Source organism: Silurus aristotelis (assembly GCF_946808225.1).
Source record: "Silurus aristotelis genome assembly, chromosome: 3".
Classification (NCBI taxonomy): domain Eukaryota; kingdom Metazoa; phylum Chordata; class Actinopteri; order Siluriformes; family Siluridae; genus Silurus; species Silurus aristotelis.
The window spans coordinates 15,235,879-15,254,788 of record NC_139576.1 but is presented as its reverse complement, the minus strand read 5'-3'; the positions used below and the strand labels follow the sequence as shown (position 1 = coordinate 15,254,788).

Sequence of the window (18,910 nt, the reverse complement as noted above, 5' to 3'; positions counted from 1 at the left end):
CTACATCTGCCTCTTTCAAACCAACTACCTGCATGTCTTCCTTCACCACATTCATAAACCTTCTTCTTGTGCTCCTTCCTGGTGGCTCTATCCTCAGCATTCTCCTACCGATATATCCCATGTCCCTCCTCTGCACATGTCCAAACCATCTTAATCTCGCCTCCATCACCTTGTCTCCAAAATGTCCTACATGCGCTGTCCCTCTAATAAACTAATTTCTAATCTTTTCCATCCTCGTCAATTCCAATTGAAACATTTAACATCTTCAGCTTTGCTACCTCCAGCTCCACCTCCTGTCTTTTACTCAATGCCACTGTCTCTAATCCATACAACATCGCAGGTCTCACCACAGTCCTATAAACTTTCCCTTTCACTCTTGCAGATACTCTTCTATCACAAAATAAAAACGAACGACTGATTTCTTAAAATGTAGTGGAGTAAAAAGTAAGATATTTGACTTTGAAATAGTTTAAGTAAAATTCTCCCCAAATGTAAATACTTCAGATTAGTACAGATACGCGAAAAAGGTACATAAGTACAGTAACAAATTACATTTACTTCGTTAATGTCCACGACTGGTTTTAACAATGGACAATGTCCTAAAGCGGCATTGTATAGATAAACAGGTTATAAAATCTGAATTTATATGTTAGTTTCCATGAGTTTATCCATAATGAGTGATGGTGACTGTGGCAAGGTAAAACTCTCTGAGATGGCATGAGGAAGAAATCTTGAGAGGAACCAGACTCGAATCTTGGTGGCACCGAATGTCCATTTATTATAGTTCTATCATTGTTGAGGTGTACTATTCAGTGATAGGTCCTTAAACACAGAGTTGTTGATGCAGACTGTGGTCCTATCCTACTATAGTAGACTGTTGATATTAAATCCAGTGTCCAAATCCATCTCTAAAGTTCTTGAGTTGCTCAGTAACTACATTGATTTTTAGGCTGTTGATGTGGAACCATCCTTAGCTGCACATAGTGATCTCCAATTGAGTAGAGTAGAGAAGCACCTGGAAGAGGGAAATAAGGTTTAATAAATATTCTTATTGGCTTTTGAAAGCTTTTACTTACACTGTCTCCTGTTCCACCCTCAACACATTTGTGGTCATATCCAGTTATTATGTTCCCCCATTGTTGTTCTGATATTTTATGGAATATTTATAATTTTTATTGTCCTACAAACTTATCTATACAAAATGTTTTTTTTTTTTATGTTAATTTATATAAAAAGGCCATACAGACAGTAGTTGAATTAAAAAATATTCAGCCCCTAAAACTTTTACTCATTTAACTTATTCTGGAAGCATGCCAAGTATACTATTGTAGAAAAATAACTAAACAAACATTAGTTAATTGTTGTCTTGGTCAAGATCAAGATGGGTATATAACCTGTCTTAGGAACACAAACCATTCACACCTCTTTAAACCTATTTGAAAGATCCAGCATTCCTGGGACAGTCTCCAGATCCGCTGCCATCCTGACCAGAGTAATGGAGTTACTGAAGATGACTCAATGAAAAAGATAATGAACACAAATTAAGGGTCATAATGATGTTCATAACTGTTTGCAAGTTAGAATAAAATACACTTCAAGGTGTGCTGTTATAGAAAGATCAATGACAGTAACAACTTTATTAGTAGAAACCCAATTATTTGAAATTTCCCATTGTTATGTTGCTGAAGGAAATGTGTTATTTAACTCTATAAAACAGAAAAACATTTGAGCTTGTATAAATCCTCTGGTATATGAAGCACATCCTTTTGACTATTTCCTTTAGAGCAAGTGTGGAAAAAAATCTTTATATTTCCTGAACTTATAATCAAGATGATTTGTTTGGGATTTTTTTCTTTCAGGCTTTTGAGTTCTCATATACCATGCAACTTGTCTCAGTGAGTTTGTTTACTGAATATTTCTCTGAGCAATTAATTTTGCAAGACAGACCAAAAACACATTCGGGAAAAAAAAAGAGTCTGTCATCGGTCAAAATGATATGACAAAGCACAGGAGAAAAATGCTAGCAATATTGAAAAAGTTTGAGTTTGTTTAAACTAAAACTGCATCCAACTTTTCCAATTGATAACAGAAGCGGTTTTACACAATATTACACAATAGTCAAAAAGAGTGAACAAAAACAAGCTACATTATATAGCCAAAGGTTTATGGACACATTACTGTCAACTTCCATCAAAATGATGTTGCCATAACGTTGGAAACACAAAAATGTTTTGTTGGTTGTTTTGTATGTTGTATTCTTAAGATTTCCTTTCATTAGAGTTAGGGGGTTTAAACCTGTTTATGACAAACCTGTTCATTAGTCACCGTTGCCCCCATCCTATTAAAAAAGGTTTAAGAAAAAACACCTGCACCATTGTATAATAGTCATACCCATGCCCTTAAGAGAGCAACCTGTAATCTGGTGAGAAAATGGAGCAAAACTAAATTGGAGGTTTTCAGAATTGCGTGCAAAGACAGTATGCTCAGCTACAGACAGGTGCTAAATACTGCTAGGGCTGAGCACCTGAGCAAACTTTTAGAAAACAACCAAAACAATCCCAGGTTTTTAGTACAGTGGCTAAATTATCAACAAATCAGATAACTGAAAAGAATATTCCATCACAGTTTAGTAGTGAGGACTTAGTTAGTATGAATTTCTTCACTGAAAAAATTTAAAGTATCAGAAACACAATCGTGGAGGTCCAACCTCTGACAGCATCTCATGATCAGGCCGCATCATAGCACAGAGACTGCACTAGTTTTTAGCTTCAGACTAAGGCTACATCTCTGTTAGTTTACTTGATCTGCTGCAATCGACACTATAGATCATGGTTTTCACCTGGATCGATTACAGAAATACACCGGCATTTAGAGACAGGCATCAAGTTGGTTTAAATCCTACCCATCTGATCGTTATTATTTTTAAGATTTAAATGGAGAACTATTCAGGTTAACGTAAGTAAAAATATGGGGTGCCACAAGGTTCAGTTCTAGGACCCCTGCTTTTCACAATATGCATGCTTTCCTTGGGAAATATTATTAGAAGGCATGGGATTAGCTTCCACTGTTATGCTGATGATAAACATAAAAGACCTAGGAGTTATTTTAAACGGCAACTTGTCTTTTGGAAATCATATTATCCATATTACAAAAACAGCCTTCTCCCACCTTGGAAAATTTAGTTAAATATGAGTAAATATAAGTAAAAAAACTACAGACTTGACTATTGTAATGCATTACTAGGTAGTTGTCCTGCATCATTAATAAACAAGCTACTGTTAGTCCAGAATGCAGCAGCCAGAGTTCTCACAAGGTCAAGAAAATATGACCATATAACCCCATCTTATCATCCCTACACTGGCTACTAGTTAAGTTTCAAATCGACCACAAACTCCTGCCATTTACAAAGACCTAAATGGTTTAGTTCCCATGGTCTGTATCTATCCAGTCTTCTAACACTCTACAATCCGACACACTCTTTGATATATCACATTTCATAACCTTGTGATCAAACACACATTATCAACTTATGCTTGTTATTATTATAATGTGCAGCTATGCTAATTCCTTTCCACTTCTTCTCTTTCTCTACCCATCCTAAGGTTGTGCCAGCTCCAGTTGTGTCCCACCTCATTAGGATTATGGACCTTCAAAGAGTAAATGCAAACTCCACAAACATCCCGAATCCCATTCAATGTAGAGTTTGGACATTGGACTTCTTTGAACGTTTAAAGTCTCTGGCATGGAGGAGATTATGTAGGATCTATGATGATTTCAGATGTTGAGCTATGTGAAGAGTTGCTAAGTAGCTCCTGGTTCCACAACGTCAACTGAATGTATAAGACTGTAGGAAGGAAAGTTATTCATAATCACACACTCTGGTGCTCATGGTAATTCTCTCTCTCGTGTTTTGTATCAGCTTTTAATTACACTCTTGATGTCACCCAAATGAGGATGGTTCCCCTTTCAAGTCTGGTTCCTCTCAAGGTTTCTTCCTCATACCATCTAGTTGAGTTTTTCCTTGCCACAGTCACCATGGCTGCTCATTAGGGATTAATACACATAAATCACATATACATTTTTTTACGTTCTGTAAAGCTGCTTTAAGACAATGTCCATTGTGAAAAGAGCTATAGAAATAAACTTGATCTTGAACAATGTCTCTTTGTACAAAGTGAAGGTCATGAAGGTGTTCCTCTCCACTGCTTCTCTTTCTCTCCCCATCCCGAGGCATCCTGAGGTTTGGCCAGCTCCAGTCACGTCCCACCTCGTGAAGATTATGGACCTATGGATGATCATGGAGAAGTAGATGCAGAGTGTTTAAAGGCCCTGGCATGGAGAAGCTGATGCTGGATCTATGATAATCACAAATTGTTCTGTATTGTTGAAAGATTTATGACCAAACTCTTGATGTCACCCATATGAGGATGGGTTCCCCTTTGAGTCTGGTTCCTCTCAAGGTTTCTTCCTCATATTATCTAAGGGAGTTTTTCCTTGCCACTGTCGCCACGGCTTGCTCATCAGGGACAAACGCACACCATTCACCTTCACTGCTGTTTTCTGTAAAGCTGCTTTGAGACAATGTCTGTTGTGAAAAGCGCTATACAAATAAACTTGACTTGACTTGACTTGACCAAGATTAAACTGTAGTAGCCTGCACAGAGTTCTGACCTTTAACTCTTAACACTTTTGGGACCAATTGGAATGCTGACTGCACACAATATCTGATCTTACCAGTGTTCTTGTGACTAAATGAGCGAAATTCCTACAGCCATGCTCCAAAATCTGGTTGAATGCCTTCTCAGAAATGTGGATATATTATTAAACAGAAAGAAACATGTCAAATTGGTGTGATTTGTGGTGTCTTCATACAGTAACTTTGGCCATAATACATTCCTGGGCAAAAGGGCCAGGCTCAAAATGGCAAAATAATGCTTTAATTACAACAAATTATTTTATTGATTATGAAAATATTGATTTTATTATTGATTAGTAAAATGATTAAGCAAGAATAAAATAGATACTGTAGATCTCTCTATGCTTTGAGCTTGTTTTTAAGCACTTGATGAGCTGCATCAGGGGTGTAAGATAATAACCAAATAATGGTTAATTTTGAAAGAAAATATTAGATAATTTTGGAAATTCTGTTGTATGCCCAGGTATTTTGCCCCCTTTTTCCCAGAATTCTAATATATGTGTAAATATCCAGTCTTAGTCTGTGTCTGATTACAGGCAGTGTTGTCCGATCTCTTACACACACTCCGCCTGCTAGATGATGACAGCTCCTCACATCCCGAGCCCTTTCTCCAGCAGTAGAACTCAATGACAGTCCAATTAGTGCACTGTCCAATTACTGCCGCTCTCTGACCCTTACCTTCTACATACCTTTAGGGTTTTTTTCTCTCGGATTCCCAGTCATTCTGACTCTTTAGCTCTTTTTGCACCAACAGTTTTTGCACATAGGAGTACACTTTCTTTTTTTGTAATTTTGATGGAGTAGGTAGCTAGGCTCACTCTCAGGGGCATTAATCAGACTTTCTCAGCATGCAGACATTACATGCATTTTACTAGCTGTAATTTATCCATGGAAAGCAGCATATTCAGCCTGGAATGACTCCTGCTTTACTCATAAATATGGTAAACTACATTTGGTTCTTTTTAAAGGTTCATGCCCACATTGATAGGAATGCAACTTGCTGCTGTTGTTTTTTTGCTAACAAACAATGGATCAATAAAACTCTAAAAATACTATATTTAAAAGGTGTTAAAAAAAAGCTTTGATACTTAATGCTTAGATCATTTTCATGATTTGTTGGATTTTCTGGTATTCTTCATGGCAAATCCTCTCAAGCTGAGTCAGATTGGATGGGCAGCATTGGCAGACAGCCACTTTCAGGTCTCTGTAGAGATGTTCAATACAGATCCAGTAAGGACTCTGGCTGAGCCACTCTAGGACATTCTTGCCTGGGTGCTTAGGGTTGTTATTATGTTGGCAGGTGACCCTTTGGCCCAGTCTGAGGTCCTGAGCTCTGTTCTTTGCTCCATTCAACTTTCCTTCAAGCCTAACCAGTTGCCTGCTAGATTGTTTGATCGAATAACACAGACAGACGGACGGACAGACAGAATGCTGCCACAACTATTCTACCTAATTATAATCTGCTGGGACCTGACAAAATTATTTAAAAAAAAAAAAATAAAATAAATGGTCACATGATGAAAGGTGGTAGCTCAGTGGTTGAGATATTAACCTTCTAAAAAAGTCAGGAATTTAAATAGTTACATTTATGGAATTAATTTATACAAACAAGCACTTGATAGTCCTTAATACCCTAATCACTAATTTACAAATTTCCCAGCACCCCCAAACTGACAATGTGGGGCTCATAGCTCTCATCTGATCAGCTTTCAAAAGGAGAAATTGGAAGTTGCTCCGGATAAGGGATAAACACAATCCAGAACACACACAATAGCATAATAAGAAATAAATCTTTAGGGATGTGGAAAGAAGTTACAAATATTTATTTTATTTATTTATTTTTTTTTACCATGTGTTACTCTTCTGCCAATATATTAGTTTTGCTGTACATGTAAGATGGTAGCAACAAGAAAATGCCACAAGGCTACTTGAAGATTCAGTTTTTCTAATATGAATTTTGATGATTAAACAAAACAGTTCCAGTACTTTATTATTTACCGTTTGTACATTTCATGACAAAATATTAACTATTGAAATATATATGAATGTAGAGGATACCAATTCTAAAACAAAAATACAAAAGTTTAGCAATGTGTACAAAGTGTGAGAGACAGACAGACAGACAGACAGAGAGAGAGAGAGAGAGAGAGAGAGAGAGAGAGAGAGAGAGAGAGAGAGAGAGAGAGAGAGAGAGAGAGAGAGAGAGAGAGAGAGAGAGAGAGAGAGAGAGAGAGAGAGAGACTACTTGCATGTCCTCTTTATTTTGCAATGTGTTTATTCACAGGGACAAAACTGTACATATGGCTGGGGTATGAATGAAAGACAGGTGAAAGTGACTTCTTGGCATCAATGTGACATGGAGACTTTTGGGAGAAGACAAAGCAAGATTTCCTTCAACAGACAAATGCTTAGGTAAAGAACCACACAATGAGGGGAAAAACGAATACACTGGTGAGCATTCTTTTTATGGTTAATGCAAAAAACAACAAAAAAGTAAAAAAACAAAAACAAACAAAACCCCCTACATATTTAGAACCAAGTTAAAAGAAGCTGTCTTTACCTTTTGGCTACAGTTTCAATAAGTGATATAAATGTAGCACTTGTAACGTTTTTTTTTTTTTTGAGCTATCCTTTGGCTCAATCAAGTGAATAATTTCTGACATAATTTGCCCAAACATTTCAAACTGAATCCAGTCATTAACAATCTCCCACAAACAAATGTAAACAATTCAGAATTCAGTAACCCAAGCTCCAAGTACCCAGCTAAAATGTGTTTTGCTATCCCTGAGAACGTTATGCAGAATGAAAAGAATCAATCTCTTGAATAATAAAACATGTTTAGCTACAGATAAGCGTATTAAATATGTATACTGCCATAATCAGAGAGTTCCCAACACAGTAGCAAAGTTACCTCGGAGAGTATAATGATACAATGCAACGGTCCTGGAATGATGAATGAATAAGATTGCTTTTCAGAACCTTCACTGCCACACTGGTTGAATGAATGAGTGCATTTCTATTAAACAAGAAGAAAGAGATTTTTTCTTCTCTTTTTTTATTGTTATTAATAAAAATTTGTATACTCCTTGTGTACTCCCTTTTGAGGGAAAATCAAGATGAGCTTACAAAAATGTCCTATTAAAATAGTGTAAAATAAATATTACACGTGTTGCATAATATGGACGTGAAGGCTGTCATTCATACTTGCTCCATTTGTTGCGATAAATAGCCAATAAAAAAAGTGAGGGCTTATCAGTATGCCCCTACACCAGTCCGAATTGCTATGAAACCTGAATTAATTAATCATACAACTGCCTTAAAAAGATGAAGAAAAAAAAGAGAAAAGTATTTACGAGATTCCTGCACTAACCGTAACATCTATATGCTATTTACTATGCAGTACAAGCATTCACAATGGGGCTGCACTACAATGTTTTTAATAGGGCTCTTGATTTTAATATGAATACTAATGATCAGGAATAAACAAACAAACAAACAAAAAATTACTAATTTGCGCTCAGTTTATCCTTCATGACTAAATGATCCTTTTGGCATGTTTAAGTTTTCCTCCGCAGCTGTCAATTAATCACACAGAATAATACATGAAACAAAGAAGCGACTAGCTTTAACATACAATTTCTTCTAAGCTCTGTTGTATTTTGGCCCCACTAAGTCTCTGGAATAATCCAGGGTGCACTGCACCACTTGAAGAAAACATATTCAAACATTTAAGGCCACAAATTCGAGCTACGTTTTCATTTTCTTCTATTGTCTTCCTAGTCCAGGATGTATTTCATTCTTTTCTTTTTTTTTTTTGTACAAAAATACTCAAACGTGATTGTATACAGTATGGGTCCTCTTTACAAAGGTAGGAATGGTGAGAATAAGGGAGACTCTGTCAGCATCAAGGAGAACTTTGGGTGACTTATGTAAAGTAGCTGAAGTGTCCGCTTTCACCCTGAAGCCACCGGACACTTAGAGCTGTAGAATAAGTGTTCAGTATTGCATAGATTTAAGATGTAGTTTGATTAAATGTCACAGTATTTGGGAGTAACTGTTCTTGTCACAAAATGTGCATGAAGGGGAAAAAACAACAACAACAACAAAGCCAAGTCTTGAGTGGTCTTGTGGCTGAACATTGGTATTACAAACATAAGGCTGTATAAAAATATCCACTCTAAGCTGAGGTTTTAACATGTGGCATCAGTGCTAGAAGGTTCCTGCCCAGTCACAGTGCAATGACAGACTCCTCCCCTGTTTACAGCCACACCCACATTTTTAGAGCTCCTCTTTTCGCTTTCCGACCTTCTCTTGGTTTTGCCCTCTTAGGCTTCGCATGAACCCTGTGAAGCCGGCCTCCTGTACACAACAACAACAACAACAAAAAATTATTTAAATAATATAGTGATTACGGTTTGTATTAAATACATGATGCTGAATAATCGCATTTATTCAAATATGTGAAAAGAAGTGGCTCACCCCTCTCTCGCCATTGTATTTTTCACTGTATTTGCCATAATTGTAGTAGTTAAAGGTTGGATAGCCTTCTACACCCTCCTGCTTACACAGCTCATGGTTCTGACCTTTGGTGCAATCCACAGCAGCATACACAATCTGAGAAATGACATTAAAAATCATTCAAAATGTGCAATTTAATCCCTATTCAAACAGTCAGTTACTTAACTAAGTTTAACCAAATACCAATTATGCACAGGAACTAAACAGCCCATAAGTGTAAAATGCTTGTATATAGACTGTAATTGACATGGTGTGACACTACGTTATCTGTCCATAAACCAGCTGTTTAGCCTGATCCCAAAACAGTTTAATAAGAAGCTTTTGCTTAGGGAATGATTTACTGTCTGCAGAGGAAGTGAACAGATTTATCAACATATCAACAGGCATGTGTTTATGATGATGATGATGATGATGATGATACAGTAGATTGACATCAATAATGCTGATAATTTCCCGCCCAATTTGAGGGAAGAAATGTATTACTAAATCTACAATATATGCCAAATGATTGTGGACACCTGACCATCACATCCATATATAGGACTTCTGTAAAACTGTTGGCAAAGTTAGAAGCATCCAATTGTCATAGAATGTCTAACATCTCCCTCCAGTGCAACTGAGAAGGCCAAATATGTTTCCCCAGTACACCAAAAGGTTAATATTTAATGGTTTACTGGGATTAAAGTGGTAGAATTTGAGTGACCTGCACAAATGACCGCAACCCCAATGAATTTAACCAACAAAACCTGTGCAACAGCCCTGCAATTTCTACTCCAAAATCAAATGGACAACTTTCCCAGAAGCGTGGAGGCTGTTGTAGTAGCAGATTGTGATACACACTTTGCAGTCAGATGTTCAACAAGCACATATGATGTGTGTTGTGCCATATAGTGCATTTAGAAATTGTTTATAAAGATCTGTTTGCATCAATAATGGCTAGTCAAAGCTCCATCTAAAAAGAAGTGTGAAATCTAGGTTTAGGTAAATGTACACTGATTCCAAAAGCAATGGTGGACAGTAGAGGTATTTCCATTTGGGGAGACTTTTTCTTTAATTTTACTACATTTTTACTACACTCAAATGTCTTACTTTTTACTCAGCTACATTTTGCGAAATCAGTCGTTCCTTTTTGTTTATGAGTGGATTAAAAACTGGTCAAACACACAGCGAACCACCAATCAGAAAGCTGCACGCTGTTTTTAACTTGTTTTGATTGGCGCTTGGTGGAATCTACTTAACACCAACATACAATTCAGCATCAATTAGAACATTTCGAAAGGAATAAATGATAGAAGAAACTACTGACACCAACCAGCCACAACAAGCGTGGCTTTATTTGTGTTTTTTATTTTTTTAACAAGTAGTAAAAAGAAGATTTTGGGCTCATGATAACTTTAATAGATATCAATCAGTATTTGACTCATAAATATCATTCTATTATTAGTTTGAAGTGCTGAGAGTAACTTTAGAGTCTTTTCACATACACTGAGTTGAGATGATCAAGCAAAAATGTGCTAAAAATAATAATAGGAACATTATAGCTGTTATAATTCCAAGTACTTTGGATACTTAAGTACATTTGAAGGCAAATGTACTTCTAAGATATGAGGGTGAATAGTTAAAAGTTATTGGAAGGGATTCTGACTGGACAACAGAAAGGTGTTTGCCCTATCTCTAGGAGATCATAAGTTCCAATCCTGGCTGCTATCATTCCAGCAAAACTGGCCAGTGTGGCATTACACATGAAAAAGATGGCAATAAACACTGTCTTATTAATTAGAAAGTGTGTTTAGCTGCTTCATAGCATCAGCAGCAATTCAGAATGGTGGCTGGCTTCATGTGTCTCAGACATGCTAGAATTCTCCCACGATGGTGTCATGTGACTATGTGGAAGGAAAAAAAAATAAAAATAAAGTTTTTGTAAAACATTGATTAACACAATAGTAAAATTGACAGATGCTACTTGAACAATAGTTTGCCTTTCATCTTCGCCATTGAAAGGGGCTGGAGTGTGTTTCATTCTTTTAATCGTGTAAAATGTTTGTCAGTCAGAAAGCACACAAAGACAAAGCCTGAGGCTGAATTATTAAACATTTAAAGTCATAGCAAGCAGCTTTGACAGGGTGAAATCCCCAATGTCTTAATAATGTGAATGAGTCTGACAAAAATTACAATGTGCTCAGACACATTTCAGAAAGAAAAAAAAAAAAGCAGAAAAGACAATGCAAAAAAAAAAATCTGAAAATCCTATGGTAGTAAAGTACATCTTATAACAACGGTACATTTAGAAGTAGAACATTCAGGGCAGGTTAGAGGGTCAAGCACAATCAGGCTAATCAAAGCAGTTCAAGACCTACCGGCTACATAAAAATGTCAAATAATTTGTTGTTCATTTATGGCCTTTGGGAATGATAAAGTGAGGATATCGAGCCACAGTAGTGATGAAAACAAAGCAGAGCCACGAGGAAATGTTTTGTTTCAAGCTTTTTTCAGCCAATTCTTCTATTGATTCCCATACAGTTGCTTTAGGACTGCGTGAATAAGTGCAACAGGAGAATTATTCTCTGGAGAGAAAATCCAATCATGTACTGGCAACGGTTTCATCAGGTGGCCCTGGTTAGAACAACCATTAATGAAAGATCTTGTTATCCACATCAGGCACTAATGATCAGCTTTAAAGAAAACCAAAAGCCGTAGTATACGGCTAATTAAAGTTCCTGATGCGGCTTAGTATACAACAGGCTCATTACGACTGCAACAAAGAGCCTTTGAAATAAGGAAGCCACAGCACTCTTTGTGCTTGCTCATATTCGGTTCAATCAGTGAATGAAAACCAGGGACCTAACAAAGCTTTACTTATTAAATCCAGCGTTTCTTCCCACTGTAGTAGCTTATGTTTAACTGGGACACTTACACTTGTTTGTTCGCTATAAACAACACAGCGTACCATCAGAGCACACCTAGATGCTGCATTATAAATCAGGAAAATGAAAAGTCAGGCACTTGGCTGTTATCTGCACACTTGCCACACATACTAATGTACAACCTAAGAGAGAGACAGGGAGCACTAAAAGATAAAGGATGAACTCTGGATGAAAACAAAACAAAACAAAAAACGAAGGAAAGACTATTTTAGCAAACAAAGCAGCAGGGAAAGTCTTTCAAGCACAATTCAGCCATTATTCTGATTTTAATTAAGACAGTTTATTAAATTCTATTCATGTGTGATTAACAGTCCTACTCATGCTCTGTCACAGAATCTAGCTCTATTGATAAAAATGGCTTCGACACTTTTTCTCATGAACTTTCAAATGAATACGTGTAGGTATTATCTATTCTAACTGATCACAGCACCAGCAGATGGAGCTTTTTCAGTATGCTAGCTGTACAGGGTCACAGACCTTCACATGACTACCATTTCCTACAGTATGAGTGCGGACCATCAGGGTGTTGCTAGGAGTACACAGAGAAAGCAGCCAGATCCCTTGAGAAAAATGCCTTTCCAAATCCGACTCAATCGGATTAACGATCGCATGCAAGTTTAAATGCAAGAACTATCAAAAGGTCAAAGATGGCTGACATCATGCATGATGCGTTTCAGTTGTTTGCTAGCAATAAGTTCTCATTTCGTTTTAATGACTAGTGATGAATGAAGTTAAGAAAGTCACAAATGATTCTCTGGGGAATTTCAGGGGTGGGTCAGCTTTTTGGAGTGATCCTGAGGCGATAGTTAGAGAGAAAGCATTGGACAGGGAAAATAGAAAGATAGAGGACCAGAAAATAGCTTCATGTGGAAAACATTAGAGAACTCAGTAGGGAGTTTAAACGTTTGAAGAACAGCACTGTGCCAAAAACATGCTTGAAGATAAACACATGAAAAGCAGATGGCCATTCACATACACTGCATGTACTGCACATTTTACTGATCTAACACTCAAAACTAAAGGGTGGCAAAAAAATGTGGAGTCGAGAATCTAAAATTCAAGACCTCGGAAAAGTTATGGCAAATTCGAAGCGATTATAAATGGCGTATATTTTTTATTATGATGGCTCTTGACAAAATAAAAGAAGGGACATATAAGAAAAATCTCACCTTGCGGTCCTCTTTGAAAGTCTCAGCAGCTGTAATGAAGTGAGGGACAGCATTCTTACAGTGCGGGCACCCTGCAGAGAAAAGCGTGTCATCATTTCATCTCAGTCAACTGAATAGAATTTCATCTCGGCCAGCATCGTCAGAGAAAACATTGTGATGCTACCTATCAAATCAAAGCCCATAAATAGTCAGGAGTGTATACATGGAAAAATAGCAGTGATGAAATACAGAACATAAAAACACAAGAACGAATTTCAAGAAATCAGAAATGTCCTCAAAAAAATCTCAAGCCGCGGAACGTACGTCTTAGCCTTTACTCTGTTTACTAGCACCTGCTGCGGTTATCGTTGTTTATATCTGACCTATTTCACAAAAACATTCACTTTTACATAAAACCGCTTAAATCTTTCAGCATTCTTTTTGTACCATGATTTACATAACAAAACAAAACAGGTGCGCTAGGGAATGAATTGAAGACTGGATAGTGAGGTGGGTGTTGGATTATTTTTTTGTATAACTGCAAGTTTTCAACTGTTTACACCATATGTACTCTTATACCATTTAGCAATGTTTACAGCTTTTTGCTTCCTAATTTAGTCTTTGCTGATTCCCACCCCAGTGAGGTATCTCCCATCATATGACAGCTATCAGTTTGAAAGTGTATCATGTAGGGGTGTAAGGATATACGTATATGTAATATTTTGGTACAGGGCTTTCAGTTGCAATCCTTTTTACGTGCGGAACATAGTTAAAACTTGAGTTCCCACAGAAAACTATTAAAAAATTGGACCGCAAGTTTGTTTGGTGTTCGCCAGAGTTTGAACCAAACCGTGACTTAAAAACTGAGGTAAATTATGGTATCTTTTCTGCTGGTCATAAGGCAACAAAAGAGTGGTGTGTGAGTTACAGAGTTACAGGAAATATGAGCTTACAGTCATTCATGGCCTAATAAGTGTGCTGTCTTGCCTCTCAGCCACGATGACATCATGAGGATTTGAACTTGCAATACAATAGGGCATGTTGTGGAATTTGCAATAAATAAGTTACTTCCTCTTATAACTTGCATCATAACACTTATACAAAAAAAGAGGCATTCCAGAATGTAAAATTAGCCGAATATCGACAGTGCCCGCTTTAGTTGCACTTGAAATAACAGTTAATTAAATTAAGAAAACTGCCAGCTTTAAATCTGACTATAAGAAGTGTTGACACTGGGGACAATTAGATTTCTTAAATAACTAAACAGTTGTAATCAGTTTATTATTATTTGACATGCAGGCTCCAGCATTCTAGCTGTTACAATAAATATATAACATTATTATTAGAGCTCATGAATCTAAAATCAGTCTTTTACCCTATAGCCAGCTCTATTGGCAGAACTGCTCCTACAGAAAATTAATCAACACCTTCTGATTAACCGGAATCATGAAATTAGCAGCGGTGTGGTATAAACAGCATTGCACCACTGTACCCACTGTAATCTTGGTTTCCAAATGAAAGTCATTACAGTGAAGGAGCCCAGTTTCACAAACCGGTGCACTTAAAACGGCACCTGAGGGTAACCTAATGATGCTTGGAGTCCCAGACAAAGGCCTGCTTGTGTGCACAACACAACTCCTAATTTCAGTAGCACAGCAATCATTAGAATAATGAAGCATAAATCTGCTGACCCACCTACGGTCTCATGCAGCTGTTAAACTCGAAGCACAGAAAGTTTTCAAAGCTCCAGACCTGTATCAAGTCTATGTGACCCTGCTTTTCCTTTCATGTCCCTCACATTGTTCAAAACAAGAATCTGGAGAGCAAGCTATACCTGCACTTTCAAATAACAGAGAAAGCACTACAGGAAACTTGCCCTTGTGTCTAATGAATAAGTCTCATGAGGCTATTCAGGATTGTATAGGGGAAAGAAAAGAAAAGAAAAAAAAAAAAAAACACCTTCTCTCTTTCCCTCCCTCCCTCCCTCCCTCCCTCCCTAAGAAGGACAGACATGGAAAATGGATAAATCTGCCTGGTCAGACAAACCAGTACATTGTACATGGCAGCACCGAAGAAAAACAGTGTGTACAGTGACAAGTCAATCCCTCAAATGTTCCCAGAATTTGTACCATTAAATTACAAACTTCCTTGTTTTAGATAAGTATAATGAAATAACGATTAATGAGATAATTCATCTGTACTTGGATGCATTTCAGTCAGTTGAAATGAACCCTTACTGATGAAACATTAAACCTATTGCGTGAAATGTTGCATCTTTTCTCTTATATCATGCATCCTGTTAAGCAAAGACAAGACTCTTTAACCTGGGTAATAATCTGCCAGTATATTTGATTTCTCTTATTAAAGCTTTATCTTAGACTTATATTTGCACCACATCAACAGCACTAATAAGAAATTTGATTAGTAATTTAGAACAAAGATTAAAAAAAAAAAATGACCTAAGTACTGACATAAATCACAGACATTCTTCCTCTTGATATTTCAAACAAAAATATATTTCCTTTGCGTCTAATATTATTTTAATTATACACATTCATTATCAATTTGTTAGGGAACAGTTAAAGAGAAGTCTTTAATAGATAAGTACAATTATCTTCAGGCCATTGTAAAAAAGAAATAAATAAATGCAGGGTTCCGAGGGAAGAGGAGCATTTAAATTCAATAGAGGCACCTCTGTTTCAATTAACTACTCGTCTGAGGGCATTATAGTTTTCGTTTCATTTTAAGAAACAGCTTAATCACACAAATCCCTTAATAGACCAATGTTACACAAAATATTCCACAAATCCGAGACAGGGAAAAGGAAGTGCTGGTTTTTGTAGGGAAAATGAAAGCTCTCGGTTAAATCTTTGAAGCCTCTATCAAAGGAAGCTGAAGACATCTTTTTGGAAGCGCACCTTGTGAAACTGCTGCTGTAGCACATTTGCTCATTTATTTCCCTTTGCTTCTTTCTGTTGTAAATATTTAGCACACTTTCCCATGCAGTGACAGAAAGAAATTCAAATACCGTGCCGTGAAGTGTGCAATTTTAATAATTGCCTGATGCTACACTAACCTGTTGTTATGGATTTCTTTTTATATACGTACCATATGCTTTTATGATTTAGCGATAAATAAGGCTAATTAGGGTTGGGCTAAATAAAGGTGACAGACTCCAAGAACAGCACAGAACTCGCATTGTGATATTTCAGGTCTTAATAACAATGATCTGCCCTTTTCTAATGCCACAAGGACGCATCTTACTTCGAATCAATGCGTCCGAAGTTCTGTGACGTTTCATTCTAAACATTGCATTGCATCGAAGCCACACGACGCAGCATCGCCTAGGCATTAGGAATGCAGTCAACTTACAGGGAGCATAGAACATGACCAGGGCGTGCTTCTTCTTCTTGAGAGCTTCCCTGAAGTCCTCGGCCCCGAGGTGACTCACGCTGGATGGCTTCTCCTCCCATGACTGCTCAGGAGGAGGGGGAGCCTGAGGACTGGGAGAAACAGAGAGAGGGGAAAAGAATTGTCACATTATAGATCAAAAAAGTGTAATACCTGAAAATGTAGGTGATCTGGAATAATTTGATAATGATACAAATACTCGCGTTATATTATAACACAGCGATTATAATTCAATAATACTAAGTATTGGGACATCTGAATCCTCCAGCTATATACGGTTCTTTCCCAAACTTTTACCTCAAAGTTGGAGGCACACAACTTGGGGATACAATTTGACCTTCATTCAAACTAAGAGACCTACTCTTGTTCCAGCATGTAAACAAAGTGAACTCAATGAAGATATGGTGTACATGGTCTGAAGTGGACGATCTTAAGTGGCCTGCTATTGAGCTCTGATCTCAAACCTACAGAACACCTTTTGGATGATTGGAATGCTGCCTGCACCACAGACCTCCTCACCTCACTAATACCTGACTTTACTAAAGCCCTTGTGGCTGAATGAGTACAAATCTCACTGGGTACAAGGAAGACATGGTTCTAGACTATTCTCTGGCACTGAGGTTCACTTGAAATCTGAACAAGTCAGTCACTAGCATCTTCAAATGATGTCTGATGTCCTACCTCCTCCAGAGGTTTTTAAATGAGCACTTCGGAAATGAAAAGTAAGAAAAAAAAAAAACCTCTTTCTAACTATTTTCTCTTTTAACAGAGTGTTTAGACTGATGGAAGTCTGTGTCTTAAAGAATCAGTATTAAAATGCATTATTGATCAAGACCTCAAAGCAATTTGTAAGTCACTCTGAATAAAGGCTTTTGACAAATGCTGAAATGTAAATGTTTTAATAACCTCTATTCTTTTGGGAAGGTTGCTGTGGGGATTTATTCAGTCACAAGTGCATAAGTGAGACAAGGTACTGATGTTGAAGACACAATCAGCATTCCAGTTCGTCCCAAAGGTGTTCAGTGCGGTTGAGGTCAAATTCTTTCTCTCCAAATCTGGCTTCATTGCTTTTTGTGCAAAAGAGCAGGGTCACGTTCTATAAAGAAAATCTGTGATGCTACTGCATGCAAAGAGATTCTATACTTTCTTCTCAGAGACGACGATTAGGGAAAGGACCACATATGGGTGTGATGGTCAATCAGAAGTCTATATACCTTTGGCCATAGTGTGAATAACATGACTAATGCCAACACATACATCAACAAAAACCTTTGCAATTGTACTTTTACTCGGTTTATACTTTATAGTATAAAAATAAGATAAGTGACATCAACACTTGCCTCAAACACAAAATAGAACTGAAACGTTTCGGTTTTGTGCAAAAATGGCCACTTAACAGGTGCTCACACTTCACAGAGCCACACACAAACAGACACGTGCGTAAATGCACACACAAGCAACAGTTACTGTTCACCCCACGGGTCCTCCAGAGACAAGTCCTTTTTTGCTTAAGGGCCTGAAAAGTCATGAAGTGACTGATTGAAGTCAAGCACCACTGAACATACGCCCGAGTGTGTGAGTGAGCAGACTGACACAGTACACACACACAAAAAAAAAATATATGACAGGGACAGCCACTCTTTAGTCTACGCCTGATCTAGAATGAATCACAGTTAACAACCTCAACATTATTAGAGCCCATAACATATGGAAACAACCAATGGACCTGCGCTACTTTGCCAGGATGCAGTTTTGCGTCTAGGAGAAATCATATCTGGGGAATTGTTCAGCTGGAAAATCATTCCGCCTCCAACATGAATTCAGGGGGAAGAGGACAATGTGACACCCCTTCGGTATTTACGATGACTTGGCTAAAACATTTGAGTATGATCTATTCAGCATTGACACAGTTACAGCATGAAGTCTGAAAGAGATTCATTCTTCCTGCATCCCCTTTCCAGAGCAGTCCCATTGTACCAGGCACAAACACACAAACAAAAAGGAATAAAAAGGATATGTTAAACAGACGTCTCTAAAAAGTTACTTGTTCTTTCATATTGCTGTAGAAAATATAATTTTTGCATTGAAAAAACTAAACCTAACAACAAACCTAAAGTTGGTGTGAACAAACGTAAAGAAATGAGATGAATATGCTTGTACTTTGAGATTTTATTTTTCCTTCTAAAATGGTTAATGGGACAGAAACAGAGGAC

At 37.3% G+C, this 18,910-nt stretch overlaps 1 protein-coding gene across 1 annotated transcript in view; it reads right to left on the bottom strand.

The window, feature by feature from the left end:
- Positions 1-7,327: 7,327 nt before the first annotated feature.
- pdia5 (protein disulfide isomerase family A, member 5) overlaps positions 7,328-18,910 on the bottom strand; it is a 46,936-nt gene continuing 35,353 nt past the window's right edge. The window contains exons 15-18 of the mRNA XM_083535881.1: positions 16,659-16,789; positions 13,308-13,378; positions 9,176-9,310; positions 7,328-9,055 (exon numbers count right to left, since the gene is read on the bottom strand). Of these exons, the coding sequence (XP_083392007.1) occupies positions 8,975-9,055; positions 9,176-9,310; positions 13,308-13,378; positions 16,659-16,789 (418 nt within the window). The 3' untranslated portion in view covers positions 7,328-8,974. The remainder of the gene's footprint in view (positions 9,056-9,175; positions 9,311-13,307; positions 13,379-16,658; positions 16,790-18,910) is intronic.